Source organism: Genypterus blacodes, unplaced genomic scaffold, assembly GCF_046128005.1.
Source record: "Genypterus blacodes isolate CSIRO-AG114 ecotype Tasmania unplaced genomic scaffold, CSIRO-AGI_Gbla_v1 ptg000036l_1, whole genome shotgun sequence".
NCBI classification, from domain to species: Eukaryota; Metazoa; Chordata; class Actinopteri; order Ophidiiformes; family Ophidiidae; genus Genypterus; species Genypterus blacodes.
Genome location: NW_027466849.1, coordinates 58,503 through 78,671, shown reverse-complemented (window position 1 = coordinate 78,671; position 20,169 = coordinate 58,503). Strand labels below are relative to the sequence as shown.

General features: G+C 40.8%; 1 protein-coding gene across 1 annotated transcript in view; it reads right to left on the bottom strand.

Annotated features, from left to right (window-relative positions):
* The window catches only part of LOC142996105 (CUB and sushi domain-containing protein 1-like), a gene marked incomplete at its 5' end in the record, with an annotated part of 226,024 nt that extends 206,249 nt beyond the window's left edge, over positions 1-19,775 (bottom strand). The window contains one exon of the mRNA XM_076146995.1: positions 19,559-19,775. Coding sequence (XP_076003110.1) covers positions 19,559-19,775 — 217 coding nt within the window. The remainder of the gene's footprint in view (positions 1-19,558) is intronic.
* Positions 19,776-20,169: the final 394 nt, after the last annotated feature.

Below are 20,169 nucleotides of genomic sequence, written 5' to 3'. Positions count from 1 at the left end.
GTTTAACTCAAAAATTCAAACATTTGTACCTGAACGGTTTGTCAGCCTGTTAGCAGGTGCAGTTGAATCCTTTCATCTGATTCGATCTTGTCAGAAAGTTCAAAATAGAGTCAACATTTCAGCACTTCCAGCAGCTCTCTTTAATTATCACAGGAAGCGATTACACGCCTCTCAATAACACGTCTTTACAATGTGATACAAATTGCATCCATTGCCTGACTCAAGTGACACTTCAGTACCTTTTTTTCCTTCACTCACACTGGCACTAATTTTGACAATTAAACTGCAGTCGTAGTCAACATAAACAAATAAAGACACCAACGCCATTACAATTCCTGAAAAACTACATTTTTTGCATGCACCTAACAAAAGAAAATCTCCACGGCAACCCACAGTGGCTGATTCATCAGAGCTGTGGGAAGGAGCAGGACGGCAGGACGCTGTGAGCTGGCAGCTGGCATCCAGCCAGACCAGTGTTTTTCTAACTGTGAATCTGTTATAAAAGTGGGTCACTGGTTACTTTTAGTGGATCTTCATGCAATTTATCGGGACCTAAAGGTGAGATCGGTTCACAGTGACCAAAATGCTAATATACTCCTGGGTAGTAAGATAAAGGACTACATTCACTCAGCGTACCCAAACAGAAAGGAAGAAGCCGTGGCGCAGTCAAACATTGTGCCTATTTAAACAGTTACATTTAGGCTATGAACACATATTACACTTGAAGTCAACATCGGCTTCATCTTTAAACTGACAAGCTACGACCGGATCCCTTGGGCCAGGGCAACACCCAAACTGTGAAAGCCTTCTTTATGAGCACCCAAAGTTCTGCCTAGCAGCAGTAGCTACAGCAAAGGTTTGTGGGTATCCAGAACTCCTGGCAGTTATCCAGCACCGCAAGTCCTCAAGTCTAAAGCACTCTCCAGTCTCTCGCTCACACACACACACAAACCTGTTTTGCTTCTAGTTTACAGCGGCATAATGCACATCACGGACAACTCCTCAACCTCATATACTGAGTGTTCTCCGCTGGTTTGAGAGCACACAGAAATAGATTCATTACCATATTGTTCAAAGGTTTATCCAGTTTTGTCTAACCAGCGTGAAAGGTATCTGAAGTAGATGGGCAATGGCCAAACTCATTTCTGCCATTAGATTAAATAAATCGTTTTTGAAATGTTAACATAAAGAAAACTAAAGAAGAAGAAACTTTATTCACATGTGAACACGTCACCATGCAAACACGTCAATCTAAAGTTTGTCTTGCGTGCCCCTCTTACATACACACACACATGCATTACAGAGGGGTGAGCTCAGGGCAGTGCAAATAAAGTACAAATAAGTAAAAAACACTTGTTAGATGATGTAGTATATGAAGAACGTGTACAACAAAAGAAGAAACACTAAGACAAATGTGCTCGAATGAAGAGATGCTGCAGATGTTCTAGCACAGATGGAAGTAAGTAAGTATGTGCATGTGTGTAACATTGCAACAGTTAGTTTGTTGCTTTTGCTTTAGTATCTCTGTCATTGGGATCACTCATATTTCTATTTTTATTCTTACATACTTCACCTGTGCCCTGAATATCAATAAATTCAGATACACAAATGAAATAGCAAAATGTCCATTATCACACTACAAGAACTGCAAAATGAAAGCCTGCACAGCTGTGGAGGCATGATGATGTGAGGAAGCAACTGATGACTAGCCAAGGGCCACTCTTTCAGTCTTTGCCTGTCTTCAACTCACACTGACACACACACACACACACACACACACACACACATACACACAAACAGATACACACAGCAGTGGTGGAAAGCTGAAATTAAGGTTGGCTCAAAGCCTGACACTGGCTCTTTTCCATCAGCAAATGTGGGGCACTTGGAATAAAAAAATGCAAAAGTTGTGAATGTGAGATGTGGATATGAGCCAAACACAGGGGCTGCTGGCAAATCTGCTTATCCATTTGGAAAAAAATATCTATAAAAACAAAGATAGTGATTAAATAATCAGGATTATGGAGATGCATTTCCCCCTGACAGTGTTCAGAAAACCTGCCAATCGTAATGCAGCACCGTTGCTATCAATGTTTTTGTCTCTTTGATTCTTTGAACGCTGAATGTAACACAGACAAACAGGGACTTCATATCGTGAACAATCCTCTCCCTTCTTTATTTCATGGGTTGTTTTCACACTAAAAAATGACACACACTGACTTTGGTTCAAGATCCAAATCTCAGAAGAACTGTTGAACTGTGAAAACTGCCTTTGTAATTGTACTTCTATTGCTTCTCCAACGTTTGACCACATTGGACCAAATCCTTTACATATGCAGTACACATCAGTGAGATACACCAGAGACAAAGAAACATCACATCAGTCATCTCCTCTGATTTAACCCTTATATCTCAGCTGTTTGCTTTCCTTTATTCTCTTTGTCAATTCTAACTTCTTTCCTCATCTCCATCATCTTCATCATCTTCATCATCATCTTTCTCTCTCTCCATCTCTCGCACAGTTTGTAGAGCAGTACGCGGCATGAGGAGCCATCCATCAAAGTGCTAACAGGTGAACAACCATTACACAGAAAAGACACATACACCTGCTGTATTTGAGATATATTGCGCCATCAATCACACACACATAAAAAAATACACACACATGTACACACAAACACACACACCCACTAAGCTTCTTCAACACTGACTCCCCTGCTCCACACAATACTACATCATTTTCACACTCTGAGTCTCACACAGCTATTGGTCATAACTAGCCTCAGGAGCAAAATGGACGATTACATGCGAAAACACACACACACACACACACCAAGTCTCAAGTATACACACAATTACAGCAAACTAGCCAAGCCAAACAGACGGGCCGCGTGAGAATATGCCTGACCGAGCGGGTAAATGCAGAATATAGACATTGACAAGCCTTTAAAACACACACACACACACACACACACACACACACACACACACACACACACACACACACACGTACACACACGTACACACACACACAAACACACAAACAAACAAACTGACAGAAAATTGATGAGTAAGGCTAAGGTACTAAACCAGGTAATCTGGTGTAATGATGCCTTGCACCTCAATGTAAAGGAACAAGTTTGGTTGCCATGTCAAATTAACAAGCACACGCGCACACACACACACACACACACACACACACACACACACACACAAAGAGAGAGATGGGGGGGTGCAGGTATACCATTATGTGTATGAGCTGCTGGTTGTGTGAATGTGCATGTTTGTATTGTTTTCTGTGTGTATTTGTGTGTGTAAGCATCCATTGTTCTGTCAGTGTTAACGTGTGTGTTTGACCACATTGAAGAGCGTATAATCTGGTGCTATGGGCAATATCAACAGGGAAAAGCACGGGGCTAAAGTAGGGCAAGCTTCCCTTTAGAAACACACAAACACACACACACACACATACACACAAGCACACACGCGCACACACACGCACACACACACACACACACACACACACACAGTGAACACAAACAACACATCGCCAATTCAATATGGGGGAGAAACGCATTATTTGACAAACCATTGAAACTGATTCTCCATGCTTCTGAGAGACAGAGAGGGAGCGAGAGGGAGAGAGAAGAGAGAGAGAGAAGGAGAGAAAGGGAGGATCAGAGACAAAGAGGGAGAATTAGGAGACCTCCCTCTTCTCTCCTCCACCTGTTCTCTCTCTCCATCTCATTCTCTCCCTTATACTCTCTGTCAGGTTTCGTTTGGAAGCCCTGTGACATGTGTCCTCTGTGTGTGTGTCAATGAGGTAACTGAATGATTTCTGACAAGGTGTGAACATTAAAAGCTTCTACAGTCAAGCGCCCATGAGCCTGAGGGAAGGGCACCTTCACAAACACACACACACACACACATATGCATGCATATTCATTCTGATACACACTCACATATACACTGGGATATATATCCATGAAGGCAGATATATCCCAGGCGTTTGCGGTAATTTCATGGATGCTTGCAGTTACAGTCCAGCTCATCGCCTGAGCGTCACACTGCTCCTGCAGCCACACAGTCACACCGACAGGCTCCAACAGCCGCATGGTCGTGACTATGACTATGACAACTCGGATTGCTGTTTGTCCGTCTCCGTGTCTGTCCCTGTCTCTGCATCTTATCCACCCCTTTAGGAAATGAAACTGCAAGGACTTAATTGGTAATTAGTACAAAAATCCCGACAAATAAAAGTTTACAATGGCTCAGAAATGTGTAACTCAGCCCAGAGAAAAGAGCTCTTAATCCTTAATTAGAACAGTGTTTATGCCATTTGTAATTGTTGGCTTTTAATTTTGTTGTGGAAGAAAGCTGTGTGTGCAGCTGTGTGTGTTTATGTCAATTGCAGACTAAAAGTCAGTTTTTGGATCTGCCTGCACAGATTATGGGGTTCTCAAACTTTTAGAACGAAGTACCACCTCTGGGCACACCAGGCCTACGAGCTCACAGAAAGTCCTCGTGCGTACATGTGTGTGCACATATATACCCTCTAAATCATCCTTTTCAGCTGGAAGGATGATTAGACTGAGTAATGACTCCTGTTTAATTTGAAAATAATTTCCCAAAATGACATAATTCTCATAGAATAAAATTGTTTTGACACAGGAATTTACACCACCACCAGGGGGCAGTCCAAGTACAGTCTCCCTATTTAGGGTCAGTTTATGTGTTGCAGTCTATCTATCTATCTATCTATCTATCTATCTATCTATCTATCTATCTATCTATCTATCTATCTATCTATCTATCTATCTATCTGTGACATGTCTTTCTCTGTGACACACTTTCTCTCTCTTTCTCTGCCTGGCTGTATTGTGTGAGTCTGTGTGTCTTAGCAGCAGGAGCCATGGGATTATGCTCCAATTTTATCACATTCTATTAGAAAAGCCGTTGAGATTCATTGGCTCAAAGAGTCTTTAAGTTCCCCCTGATCTCCCTGTGTCTCCTTAAGTCATCGCCACTTGCTTCTACTTAATTCAAATTCTAGCATGTTGTTTTTATTTCCCCTCGGTTTGTCTCGTCACTAAACTCTTCTCTGCCTACTTCTCGTCTTCTCTGGCACTGAGCTGCATCTGTTCCATGAGCCAATGGAGCGGTTAAGGCAAGGGAGACAAAGGGTTAAAGAGATGGGGTGGAAAGGAATTGCCAAAAACAAGTGACAGGAAATGGATTTCATATTTACAGACAAACACATTTCTCAAGGTGAGTGACAGTAGAAAGGAAATAGTGTGTGTCTATGCATAAAGTAATTCTTATCCTGCAGATGTGACCATCCCTCTCTCTCTCTCTCTCTCTCTCTTTCTCTCTCTCTCTCTCTCTCTCTCTCTCTGTCTCTCTGTCTCTCTCTCTCTCTCTCTCTCTTGTGGTAAGTACCCATATTTACCACAAGGGGTAATCAATCACTCAGTTGTGAATCACGTCTCCTGCTCTTGGTTGGGGAGAGTTGTGTATGCCGTACTTGAATGCAGCAGGTAGGATGTCTCGTACCAAAACCAAGTCCTAATCCCACGTTGACATCAGAAATATTCCCTTTTGATGTCACAAGTGGTTCTGATGGCGAGTCACAAGAGTTATAAATCTTGATAGCTGATTACTGGAATTGTCAACAAGACATCAAGGGCAACACCCAGAGAGTAATCCATAATTGTGGCATATCAAATCTGCACCTGTTCAGAACGAGCAGATGAAAAAAATGATAAAAGATCAAAACTGAAGCAGCAGGATCTTTGTAGGAATTTGATTTGAATTGATTTGACTTGATTAGATTAGATTTGTTTGATTGTGGAGGCCACCTGGAGATTCATCATTCACAACTTCACCTGAACTCACTCCTTCACCTCATGTAACCCTCATCACAACATCGGACCATTTAACTCTATACTTGCATATGCATGTATAATTACAAAGCTAAAGAAGATCATGCATGTTACTTTATATTCTCTTGGAAATAAAACATTTTTAATAGAAGTTATTTTTTTTTTTGTAAAAAAATGACAAAAAAGTTAAATTTTTTCATAACAGAGAAAAGTTTAGTAAAAAACCTATGTTTATCTCTCTTATGCAGGGACATTTTTTATTACTGAATATGCATTTTGGACAGAAGTGCAAACATGCTGTAAAGACACAGGAAAAGGGCTGACTCAGCAGTTAGTGCTTCAGAATATTATAGTCGCGTTACTGGGACAGGCAGAGAGAGAGAGAGAGAGAGAGAGAGAGAGAGAGAGAGAGAGAGAGAGACGGGGAGAGACAGAGAGAGAGATTAAGCGAGACAAAGAGAGACAGAATGAAAGAGATGTTAAGCATTACTATGCACTCAAACCTTCTTTTCATAGGCACTGAACAAAATGAATCAAGCTCTGCAGTTTCCTCCGCAGCACGGTGAGCTTTCCCTCACACCTTCGTGCTCCTTCTCTCCTCATTCTCTTTCCATCACTATGGCTGACATTATCTTCCTTCCAGCAGCCATCTGTCAATTGCCCTCTCTCTGCTGCCCTCTCTCATCTCTTTTAGCACACACACACAGATGCTCACACACACCTTTTGTGATGCAGGAACAGTTGGGGGGGGGGCGTTGACAATAATATGAACATTCTCATAAAACAGAAATCAGTATTCCCTTAAGCCAGTTTTATGACTCATTTATCACGCTGTGTGTGTTCATGTGTGTGCGCGTCTGTGGGCATGACACAATCCCATACACACACACTCACACACACACACACACCTTTTTTACACCTCAGCTGGAAAGAGTTCATAGTCCACAGTCTTACCTCCTCCTGCTTTGGTCCTAGTAACCCTCCTTCTCTTTTCCTCTTCAACATATCTCTATCCCCTTTTCCTCTCACTCATTTCCCTATCACTCCATCATAAATACCGTCCCCAATCTCTTTGAAATTTCAGTTGGATGGCAACATAAACATAAAATCTGTAAAGTTGTGCATGATGATATGCATTTTTCACAAAGAGGGGGAGTAGCACACAGATTCTTCAGAGAGAGAATTAAAGGAAGACTGAAAGCATGCAGGAAAGTGTATTCATGTGCAAGTGTGTCTGTGTGTGTGTGTGTTTGCGACAAATCATTAATTACACAAGACATTAATCTGTCAGCTGTCAATCACCCATCATGACTCATCTTCTGTTGCCATGGCAACCTTATGGTCTCTGTTGAAAAGTCATTATATATTCAAAGTCAGACCAGGTGCTGTGCTGCAGTTGGCCACAGGGCTGAAAATATGCAAAGCACACTGACTCACAGGCTGATATGAGACTTAAAAGGATAGTTCAGTTTTTGGAGCCGTACTGTTTGTCCTACTTACATAAATAGAGACAAAATTGTGGATTGCTGTTTATGTTTGCGAGGTATGACAACCAGTGGGATTACTTTATGTGAGCTTACTTCATGGCATGTAAGCATGCTGGAGTTTATACATCAGCCTAAAAATAACATCGTCATTTCATAGTTAAGTGTATTCCTTCATTTTAATTACAAATAAACAAGGCATACGCACAAAAACACAAATCAACAACAAGACATTTAGAGTCAGATCAACAAATGAATCAAGGGATCAAAAGGATGCAAAAGGATGAAACACAAATAGAAAAAAGAATGTATGGAGAAATGTGCAAAATAAAGAGATATTAGATAAAGGGAAGAAGAGAAACTACAAGTTTTAATTATTTGGGTGCTTGAGTTATAATGAGACGGAAACTAAGCAGATAGTAGAAAGTTAAGTGAACTATAGTAATTAAAAAAGGTAATTACAAATCTTCAGTTCACTCTTTACCTATCTTATCTATGCCTCTGTGATCAATGTTCATAAATTAGGGATTAGGGTTTATTTCCAAACATGTGTACATCAGTAACAAGAGTGCAACTGAATGTTCCAACTATTGTCAATACTGGAAACCCACAAAAGCACACCTGACATTTAACTTCTTCCACTAGGCTGCATTCCCCATTGCCTCAAATCTCCCACATGTGACATTTTCTGAATAATTAAACTTTATAAAAATACAGAGAACAAAAACACATCCCCTTCCTCTGTTTCACAACAGTGCGGCAGAGTGAAAACAACCATTTAAAAGTAAGATTTTTGTTGAGGAGGTGAAAGTAAGAGACTCAGTGAGCATCGTGTCAGACTGCTGAGAACTGGCTCATGTGAAAAAAGACTTGGAGCTCCTTTCAAGTTGCAAGGTCTGATAAAAAATGTAGTAATAAAAGCAAGCAGCACCCACTGAGAGTCATTGCTCAAACTCAGCAGGTCTGTGCAGCTTTTAGCCACTTTTAGCTCATTGCTCTGGCTTTTACACTGTGTGCACCTGTCCATCACAAAATAGCAGAGAGACAAAGTTAGCCAGCATCTGGTGAAGTAAGTTGAGCATTTAGCAGAGAGCCACATTTTTTTCCCTTCTCAGGAGTTGGTTGGAAAAACAGAGTTAAAGAGAGAGCAAAAGATCCGGTGTTAAGAAGCAACACCAGCAGGATGCTCTTGTTGCTCTGTGTCTGGCTGACCTTGAACTGTGTGTGTGTTACACCGTGTACAGGGTGTACAGAGACTCAGTGTCGCTAAGGCTACCTAACGTCTACATAAATTCAGGGGCTCTAACAAAGAGGTACCATCACTATCTTTAGCACCTTATGTTTGCCATCATGTTAGCCACCTTGATTTTGTCTAAACAGTTAAAAATGTGCTCAATGTACTTTATGGGCAGCTGTACTTTTTCTGCCTTATTAGCTTCTGGAGAGCTTCACAAAGCTGATGAAAGTCACAGAAAAACACTGTGTTTTTGATATTTTTCAGGGCTTACCGATCACGCCGTCTGGCAGCACGGGCATCCGTGTTGAAGGCTGGTGTTGATGGTATTGCAGTATGACTCCCTATGTCCCGGTGGAGACAGCTCTGAAGTTGACTTTGAACCTAATATTGTCAAAACTGGAGCTCCTGGTAGGGATTATTAAACACCACTTGTTGCTCTCTCCCACAGAGGGTGTCAGGTGTCATGTACCTACAAGCGCCTTCCTCAACACTGTCAATCTCAAACGCTTCAGCCGAAGTGAACTGCCTCCTCCTAGACATAGACAGAGTCACTAGACTGATGATGGAGTGATGATTGTAGGTCATAAAAAGTGTCACTCAGTTCCAGCTACACAAAAGCTGCTATGTGTGAACGCTTGTTTTTTTACAACATAATCAGGTCCACTACCCCGAATGTAGAGCACAAGTACATAGTACATTAAGAAGCAAGTCTGAAATGGAAAGTAATGTAGCCGATATTGAATAATAATAATTATCTACACAAAGATTGTGTAGAAATGTAGTGATAGACTTATGACTTCTTATTTTTACTTGTAGCTGTATTTAGAATATTCATTAGTTATTATTCATCCATTTGTTGTGTTTTTCAGTTTCGATGTTCTTATTTTACACATTGATTCTGCTGAGTTTTGTTTTCTACAGTTCCAAAAAAAAGGGATTCTCATTCTGCTCTCTAATGTGACAAATTTTGAGCTTCAGCAGTGGAAATCTAATCTTCAGGCTTTGGCTTCTGATGATTTTGCTGGATTGAAAAACTGTAATATAGGTTTCCAGATTCTTCTCTCTCCTCTGTGTGTTCAAATAAATTCACAGTGCTTTCATTTCGCATGCTGAAATTTCCCAATTGTTGTTCACCTAATGTATTTTAAAACTGACTTTCTCGCACAGTGTGAAAACCTCTCTGTTCCTCCCTGTGTGTCGGTATTTCTTTGTTGTTGTTGTCTGTGCGTTCTCATGCTGGCGTGTGTAGTGTGTATGTGTGTGTGTGTTTTGTACCACCAGGTGAGAAGAAACGGCAAAGTCCCCAGTCAAACAACGAGCTGCTGGTGGTGGATCTCAGTGGGAAAAGAGAAATGCAGGGATGGATGAAGAAAGAGAAGTGGGGCAAAGACAGAAAGGCACAAAGCAAATGAAAGAGAGGAAGAAAAAAATAGAGCCGGAGCAGACTCGGTTGGAATGGCACATCGGTGAAACTGAGAAATGAGGGTGATTCTTTTCTCTCTCCTACAGCAGCGTGGCAGAGTCTTAAGTGAGCGAATCAATGGAGAGAAGGAAGAGATGGATGGAGGGAAGGAAGGAACAACACTGTAAATGGTAACACCTTTGTTTCTCCTCTTTTTCTTTGTCTTTAGTTTGGATGGATTGCCCCAATTTGTAAAACATCCACAGCTAATCCATAGATGAGTTAGTGGCCAGAAATGAGATACAGGGAAGGCAAGTTTAAAAGATTTTGAAGAAGTTATTTTCTGAATAAAAGTGGAAGCTAAAAGCGTCATTTGGGTTTTGCTTTTGATATCAAAGCTCTTTCCTCTCTTTCCGTCACTTTGATGTTTCTGTAGTTAACAGAGGATGATTTTGGAGGCATTTCAAACTCCACAGCAGCCTCTCTTCCTCTGTGAGTCGGAAGCAAACATTTTTTTTCATCTATGTTTTCAGAAGGTGGACATCCATCCCTTGTCCCCGCTCAGCAGACGCCCAGAGGGGCTAAAACACACAGATTTTACAGACAGCTCAGATGTTCTAAAAATAACAGGCAGCCCAGTCTGTCAGTAAATCAATGTAGAACGTGCCATGGGTCAACACCTGAGCACATAACATGTTCTGAAATGCAAAGTACACACCAACTGCTCCACTTAAAGGACAAAGCTAAACATGAGAGATTTAGAGATCCTCTGTTACTATATTATAGATGTGGACTGCAATGCAGCAATATTTCTTTGATTCATATTGAAATGTTCAAGTGCGATGTGAGAATTGATTAGTTGTTGCAGATTCAATGACTGTTCTTCTCCAATTCAGGTAGGTGGAAACTGCAGGGTCATGGACATAATAAGAGCCCCAGGAGATAAGTATGAGTGCACGTGTGTGAGATTCATTAGTGCACAGCTGGGTGTTTATATATATATAATATCTGATATATATAGCTTTTCTTTTCTTTTGGACCTCAGTTTCAATCCCTGTTCCACACACAACTTTCATGATCTAGAAATGAATCATTTATCTTATTTATTTATTCATCTATCTTTTCATTTTGAATCTTTTGCAATTTTTCTATCTTTAAGACTGCTATTATAGATCCTTCACACACACACACACCTACACAGTATTTAACATTAAATTGATTGCAGGAGCTTGACGTGCATCTGTTCATTCAGATGTTTTAGAATGATTTCAGTCTCTGATATTCTATATTATTGATAATGAACGATGATTGATGGTGATTTTGAGTTTTGCCCTCCAGTGGTTCTGTTCATTTATATTTGATTCATAAAGGATTGATTCATTATTGCAATGTTGTATGCTTGTTTAGTTAAATGGATGATGTCACTGGTCATATCAGGATCAGACAAATTTGCTGGCCACACTGATTGACACAAACATTAGTTTACTCAGTACTGTGAATTTCATGTTGGTCAAAGTGGTTTTTGTTGGCAGTTCTGTTTGTTTGCTTTTGTCTGCTTGAGATGCTTGATTCATTATTTTCTTTCTTCTTGCTGTCACACCATGTTTAAACATCTACTTTTTAACTCTACTTTTAAAGTGTTTTGTCACTGTGCAAACAAATACAAGTCTGTAAAATTTCCATGTCAAACTCAACCTGACTTTACAGTCAACATATTTACACTGTATGTCTAAATAAATGTGACAGGAATCCAGGTTAGCAGCAGCATGTACAAGAGTGTGTGTGTGTGTGTGTGTGTGTGTGTGTGTGTGTGTGTGTGTGTGTGTATTTGTTGGCGTGTGAGCCTACTTTTCTTTCCTTTTCTCTCTATTTCTATCTTTATCTTTGACTCCCCCCCCCCCCTATCAGCTTCTGTCCTTTTTTCCCCCATGCACCCTGCTGTGTCTCAGCAGTGCTAGGTGTAAGGTGAGGCAGGAGGCCTGTGGATCTAAATGTTCCCATCAGTCCTGGAGTCCAGTCCAGCAGCTGAACTCAGCATCAGTTCACTGTTTGCCTAAACGACCACAGCTCCTCCTGGTCACTTTGATTTCTGCCAACAACACACATTCGCTCTCCACAGGAAAGCTGAATGAGAACTCTGGGCTGCCTTGTAATCGGGGCTGTGTTCAAGAGTGCAACCTTGAAAGAGAACGCTGAAAGGTTATTCTTGTCTTTGTTTAGGTTTCGATTTGTCAGAGTGAAGTCATTTTGCCGCGGCTCCACAGGGACTGACTGAGCTGTATATTGTAAATGGATTGTAAATAAAACATCGAATACTAACTTAAATGTCAAGAATATCTGCCAATGATACTGGCTTCACCTAAATGAACCGATAGAAAATCGTAACCTTGTTTGCCAACCGCTGAGCTGTGCAGACATCTCAACTCTTTCCGACGAAAATCAAAATGTCAAAATAATGACGGTCAAAAGTCACAAATGATTGTTAGGCAGAAATCTATTCCATTACATTTCGGCGCAATTTAAGCCTTGTCTTTTATCTAAATGTGAAAACTTGAAAAGCCCAACTTTGTGATGTGCTGGTGACATGTCAAAGCAGCTTAGAGAATTATCAAGAATACAACAGGAGACAGACAAACGGACAGAACTACCAACCGCATCGGGACTTAGTTCTACTAGCTTTAACTTTGTTTGCGTGTGTGTATGGGAGTGTGTGTGTCTCTTTTCTCTGTATGTTTCTTTCTCTCCCTTTTGTCAAACACTCCTACCTTATACACACACACACACACACACACACACACACACACACACACACACACACACACGCACGCACACTGTCTTTACTCCTCTCCCTCCTGGATTAGTTCCATTGCCTGGTTATCTAGTGTTGGCCTATTTTTCACAGAAAAGTGTGTCTTTTTATTTTACAGCTACTGGGGTGGAGTGTGTGTGTCTGTGTGTGTATTTGTGTACACTCTCTGCACATGACCTCTCCCTATTAACTTATCACCCAGAAACACTTTGTGACAACTGCTTTAAAGGTTACTGTGAAAATGCAAACCCTTAAGTATTTTTTCATTACCTGCTCACCCAAATGAGCTCAGTAATGAAATGTCTCTGGGTTCTGTTGCTCAGAGGTTTCTTTCATGTTCTTTTCCGTTCAACAACACTATTGTAATATTCACATAAAGATGCTAACTCATGCCTGGATCCCTAACAATAGCAGGGAACTGTGCAAAGGTGTGAGTCAAGTCCGGCCTGTGAATAAATCCCACCACAGTCTGTCCTGCTCGGTGAGCTAATTCAGCAATCTATTTGTGCCAAAGCTGAATATGCAGCGGAAAACGTGGCAGATTATAATAAATAAAGTAGCAAGTGTAGTTTGTATCTACTCAATGAAAGGCCCAGGCCCAGGTGCTGTGTTCTTCAAAGGGATGGGGGGGGGGGGCTCCAATGGGACCTGCTACTTGTAGAGTGTTTTCAATGCTATCAGAGACTATCTGCAGGAAAAAGGCCAAGATAACCAGAACTACAAAACCGAAAACTCACAAGGGGCCACTCAGGCAGGTGAGCAACCAGAAGCTTTTTCAGTGAAATGGAGACACAGCAGCTCAAATGTGGGGAGTGGTGTGACCTTTAATTAGAATTATTAAATAGAAATGTGTTATATGGAGCCTGTTTTTGAAATTTGAAAATCTAGACACAAGCCCTCATTCTCTCTCTCTCTCTCTCTCTCTCTCTCTCTCTCTCTCCCTCTCTCCCGCTCACACAAACACACATACAGATCACAGCATGAACCCTACCCTTTCGCCTCTGTGTGCCTCCTCCTCTCATTTCATTTCATCTCACCTTCTCCAGTCTCTTTCTCTCTCTCTCTTGTTCTCTGCATTTCCTCTGTCTCATTCTTTATAGTGAATCCAAAACACTTCAGATCTAGCGTGTCTGAAAAGCCTCTCCTCTCTCGCGTGCGTACACAAAGACACAAGTGAGCACCACTCTCTCTTGCTCTATTTTTCTATAATTACACATTGGCATTTGTGTGTTTTTTCTGTTATTTTCAGTAATCACTTGTTTTTTTACAACAACAGCTACGAGGCAGAGTGTTGAGGAAGCAAACCATACAGTGGGCGCCCTTTATGTTAAAATGGCAATAAATAAATAAATAACCTACTTCTCACCATAGTAACTGTGTTCAGAATGAGCCAGTGATTTTCTCTGACTACTTGATACAAATCCTGTTTTATCTGCTGCATTGCACAAATCACCTCTGACTCTTTTTTTGGGTGAGTTTAATAACACCCGGCTGGGCATCTGGTGTTTCGCCTAATTACTGACCTGCACACCTGGCTTCAGCCATACGGCAGAGCATCACAACAGGCATCACTCCTTAGATTAGATGTAATGCCAATAATCTCTCATTGAAATAGCAAAACAAATGTGCTTCAAACAAGATAACATCACACAAATAAACTATAAATGTGTAATGAACTGACTGACTTGTTGGCAAATGAAAGTCATCAACTGTGGAGAACATTTAGAAACATGTTTGGTTCTTATTCAAATTATATTGGCCTCTGTTTAATCCAGGTTTACCTAGTCTGTTATTTTTAGATGGCTGCCCACAACAAATTAACACCAAGTATGATTCTTCAAGGGGAGGCAGCAATTTATAGTTACAGGGTGTGATGTGAATCAAGGGGCATATACCAGATTTCCTTACCAATTAATATGAGGTGAACACACCTCAGATAGCTGCTAGCTCTGCCAAACACATTTAATCAGTACATATTGCAGTGTTGGTGTGTAACTATCGAAATACTACAGCGGCAAATTAAGATGTGAATGAAATACCTGTGGAAACAAGTGTAAGAACAATTAATGCAGTGAAAGAGGACACATCCATATAGATTTGGATAGAAAATAGATACATATAAGTATTGGTTGGACTGTATTTCTTTTTATTGCTCTGTTCATCCACAAGTGAAATGGCTGCAGCGTGATCACACATCTTCATCATTTTCGTCTTCCTTACTGTGACTGCGAGCTATAAATGCATCGTGAGAAAGCCATCAGGAGTTGAGTGACCGAGCATAAATTTAGCTGGGCAGAGGAAGAGAAAAGCAAACAACTCAGACACTGTGGCCCTTTGATTATACTGCACTAAACGTATATTTAGTTAAACCCACATACTTTAAAAAATGCAAAATGATACAGTGTGATGAAAAGACACAGGCCACTCTTATTCCTTATTACATAAAAAGGAAGGTGAGAGAGAGAGAAGAGAGCGAAGGGGAGAGAGAGAGAGAGAGAGAGAGAGAGAGAGAGAGAGAGAAAGAGAGAGGGAGAGGGAGGCATAAAGCCAGAGGAAAAGATTTTATTTAATGTGTCAGTCATGTTTAATGATCTCCTCAAATACCTATAAAGTTCTCAGCCTATGGGTTTACATTGTTATATTGTTCAGTGAATAATATTAGAAGTGGGTGTTATCATTACAGTGCTGCAGTTATAGCACTAAATGATTACTGTATTATTCATTACATGATTGCAGAGGTACCCAGTTGGCTGAACTTTGGCTCTCATTGATGGATATAGAACACAAAGATTTTGAGGGCCACTGCACTGACATGGGCATTACAGAGAAATTCTGACTTTTATAATGTTAAAAAGGCGAAGGAGTTCACAAAGATCTTTATTTGCCTCAGCAATTTATATTATTCTCAGCCAGTAATTTGTCACAAAAGGTCAAATTATACATTTGCCAAAGCAGCAGAGGCCTCAATCAACATAAATGAAGCCCAAACTCAGCCTGTGTGCATTTCCTTGCTATTGCATTCCATATTCTGATAGCAACCAGGTGTGTGTGGAAATTACAGTGATGTTCGTATTTCATGGTGAGAGTTGAGGGGAGATTTGGGCTGCAGTTGGGCACAAACAGATTTGCATTTAACATCTGCGCTCTGGGTTCTGCATCCTGCCACCTACAGACATTCACACAGTCATGGTATTTCACACTCTGCCAAACTGACAGGCGGATATATTCGGATGTTCATTACACTCAGACCAAACTGCTACCTAGTACCACAGCCTGTGGGACCAGGATCACGATCTGGACAGGAGCAGTACTCAAACATTTAATATTATCCATTTTGTCACCATATTTCTTAGTTCTTATTTCTGTCCAACGGCAATGAAGCAAAACATCAGTCTGTTCACAGCGCACAATGAGGCCAATATTCTGATCCGCCACAGCAGGTGCCACATTAATTGCAATGAAAATGAGCTCATCAAGTGGCAATTACTTTTTATTTGTGAATTCTATGAATAGTTGAAATTTAATTGCCTCAAATCTTTTCTTCAAATGCCAACATGCAAAGCAGTTCCTGTTTTAATTATGTCTCCTCATCCTGTTCAAGTTGAAGCTATGGGGCACTCGTGACCCTCTTGAATGCCTTACATATAGTTACAAATTACATATGTATGAAAATATTCCATGTTCACGATTTGCATTCAACGAAAAGCGTTGGTGTGGCAACTTTTCAGTGAACACATAACTAAGACACTTAACAGCATAAATTGTGACCTTGTTTGCATATTTAGCAGTTTCCTCTCCAACATGCACTCAGTGTTATCAGAATGGCCGCGTATCAAAGTGAACAGCGGCGCTGCAGGTCACCTCCGCCCAGCCTGTCAACAAAGCTGACTCTTGAAAAGCGACTACATCACCTACAGCCCAGAGTATTGGAGCTCACCACCCGCTGGGCCAGTAACCTGAGCACAAACGCAATGACAACGATCACTACTGACAAAGCGAAGGTCAAAGAAGAGGTCTCACTAACAGGGAGAGGGAGAGAGAGAGAGAGAGAGAGAGAAAGGGGAAGGGCAGGGTCTCCTTTCAGCACCGTGGCCCTACCACACAAAGTGCTAGTGTCAACAGAGACGGTGGGCTGAGCAGCACATACTTCCCTCCCTTACTTGAGCGGGATAGCATTGGGAAAGGGTTCACTGTACACTAAATTTAATCCCAGAAGCAGCTAATCCACCATTCTTCCACTGAGCTTGGTGGAGACAAAATAGTCCTACTAGGCTTTTATGGCCTGGATGCCAAAACCACATATCAACAGGTGGGAGCCACTTCAACAACACACTGTCTGTGTTACCAACATTAACAGGTATGAAATGATTAAATTTGTATGACTAATGTTTTCCCTCAAATGGTGACATTCTGATAAATCCTGCTAATAAGTCCTGCTTTTGCTCAGCTCTCACTCAGAGTTGGTGCACTCTCAAATGCAGTTACGTGAAGCTGCACTGGCCAAAAATAGTGTGAATAGTAAATAAAATATTAAACAACAACAAAAAAACCTTCAGCAGAACGCGGCACGAAAAGGCAGAGTAATTATTATGGTCAGAGTATTTACAAATCTAGACTTATTTCATCCGTAAGTAAAAGTACGGATTTCCCCCTGTGTTTTCTTTTGAAATATTTTTAGGATATGTGGTAAGTGGCCATGCTCATGTGACCGTGTAGAGACAATAAGGCTTGTTTTTTGTTCAAAGACGTGTTAAAAATGAGCAGAGCGAGTAGCCTAATACACCAGTGTTTTGAAGCAGCCACTTGAGTCATTTTATTTTGTGAGATAATCTCACCACAGTTGGTTCAGTCACAGGCCAGGGAATATGTAAGCACATAATAATTAAAAGACTCTTGACTTTAAGAAATCGCATTCCCACGATTTCCGTGGCGTACACGGCCTCAGCCTAAGAAAAAAGCGTTCTGGTGATGATGTGCAACAGCTCAACAGTGAATTTCAGTCGGACTGAATGGATTTTCGAACGTTTATATTGATTCAGCTCCGTGTGACACATAAATGCCTTTATAATTAACTGGGTGATTACAGCTTATTGCTCTAAAGGGGTCACAGCAGAAGCAAACAGCAACAACATCTGAGGGGAGAATCCTGATGTGACAGATGAGAAAGCAGACTTCATTCGCTAACACGTAAACCTAACATTATAGCCTGAAGTCTACGCTATTGTGAACACTACACGAAATCATTCTCCTTAAAATAGAGCACTATTCTAAGGAAAAGCCCAGTGTTAGCCATACTGTAACTGCAACGGCTCCTTCAAAGACAACTCAGCGCATTACCAGCTCATCCCTCCTACACACGAGCAGGCCAGTATGAATAAGGAATCCACAGGATGCCAACTACTGTGAGGGCTTTTCCATTTGCCTTTATTGCAACAACATTTGCATTACAAAACATTTGTCAAATGGTGAACCTGCACATCTTGGTTCTAAATGTCCACTCCATTGCATTATCACACCTGTGATACTGGCCACAGCGTTGCATAGAAACGGACTGTATCTTTGAGACTATTAATAATACAGTGAATAGATGTGGAATCTTAAAGGCTGGTATCATTTCAAGTCAAAGCCTATGGAGAGGCTCAACACCATATTAAACACATGACCCTGATAAAGTATCGTGGGGAATATAATCACTTGTTAGCAATCTCCTCAATGAAATGGCTCTAAACATGATTATTCAGATGTAAATGTGCTTGTATCTCACAATTCAATCAGTCTATTTAGTGCCATCCTTTTCTAATTTCAAAGGACCAACTATCTTTGCAGCCTTGACATTTAATAATAGGCCTCATTCACGGTCCTTTTTCATAGATTAATGAAACCAATCACTCAGTACTGTGGTTGCTCCTTGACTACTTTGATGTCTCACACCTATTGCACAATATCCACCCTTTGTTTTGTATTCAGCCTTTCCATTGTATTTGCTGTGGGGCAACCGGGGTTCTGTCTATCCAGCAGTACAAACCTAAAATGGAAGAAGCCTGTAATGCTGAATCACAAGCCCAAATGTTTATCAAAAGACCCAGTAGTCTAAATTACAACCTTGAATTTTCTTTGATGAGCTTCAGCTGATGTAAGAAAGGCTTTCAACACAATTTACAGTCCACGGCAACAAACTAAAGTAACTCATCCTCTTGCATCTCTCAGGGGCCAGTCGTGAGCCTTTAGATGTAAAAAGAAAGATAGCGAATTGACATTTTGACAGCCTTCAACTAAATTATGCGCTTTATGGACCATGTCAAAACCTACACCCTGAAAATTACATTAAATTGTTTGGATTTTGCTACTGATTAGGTTTTTAAGCCTTCACAGTACACCGATGTCAGAGTGCCTGCTTTATTTAATCTGAATTTATTCCCTCCAACTACTTTTGGCACCGTGAAATAGAGTGGACTTGGACTTATTTTTTTAAATATTCACCCAATGTGCCCGAAAATCCTTTCAAATTAAAGCTGACACTCACTGTTCTTTGACTTCATACTCACCGTGTCATTTCCCATATAAAAGAAATACATTTGCCTAGTCAAAATGTCAAAAGAAATATGCTGTTGTCCAAAAGTCAATTTTTTTTTGTTCAGCACATGCCAGCTTAGCCGGAGGAGCAGAGAAAGAGAAAGAGAGAGAGAAAGAGAAACAGAAGTGTGTAGAAAAGGAAATACTGTAATTGAGAAGATCGCTCCCTACCTCAATTTTAAGTTGCCAGGGGAAGGTTGACCATCATAAACCGACACAATATCAAAGTCCTCCTCCAACGCCAGCGTGACGAAGGTGAGCTGGATTCTGTTTCTCTCCCCCGTTATTACCAGCCATGTACAGTTGGCATAGTTAGGATAGCCATGGGGGAATCCAGGAGACTCGATGGTTCCATTTAGGCCTTGGACCACACCGCCACAAGATTCAGCTAGAGGAAAAAAGAAAGATGCAATATTAAATTAGAATGCTGACAGTTTCCATGACAATGAAGTGCAAATGTGAAGTCATGCCTCTGTACTGTGATTTAAACTACAAAGCCAAAAATTGTCCAAGGGGTTTTTCTATTCATTTCTACTGTGTAACTGTATATTATGAATAAAGCAACAGGAAATCCTCATTAACACCTTGTATTTTAACATGTTCTCCTCATCTGGATTCCTTATCCAGATAACGGTTAAATACTCCAAGAACTGATTGCAATCACACAGCCATCCCATCAGCCTATGACCACATATACGCATGTAGTTAGGATCACAATCTGAAAGAATCTCTGTCACATGTGATGCATTCAGCCAGGACATGTTTCCTGACAAATAAATCCA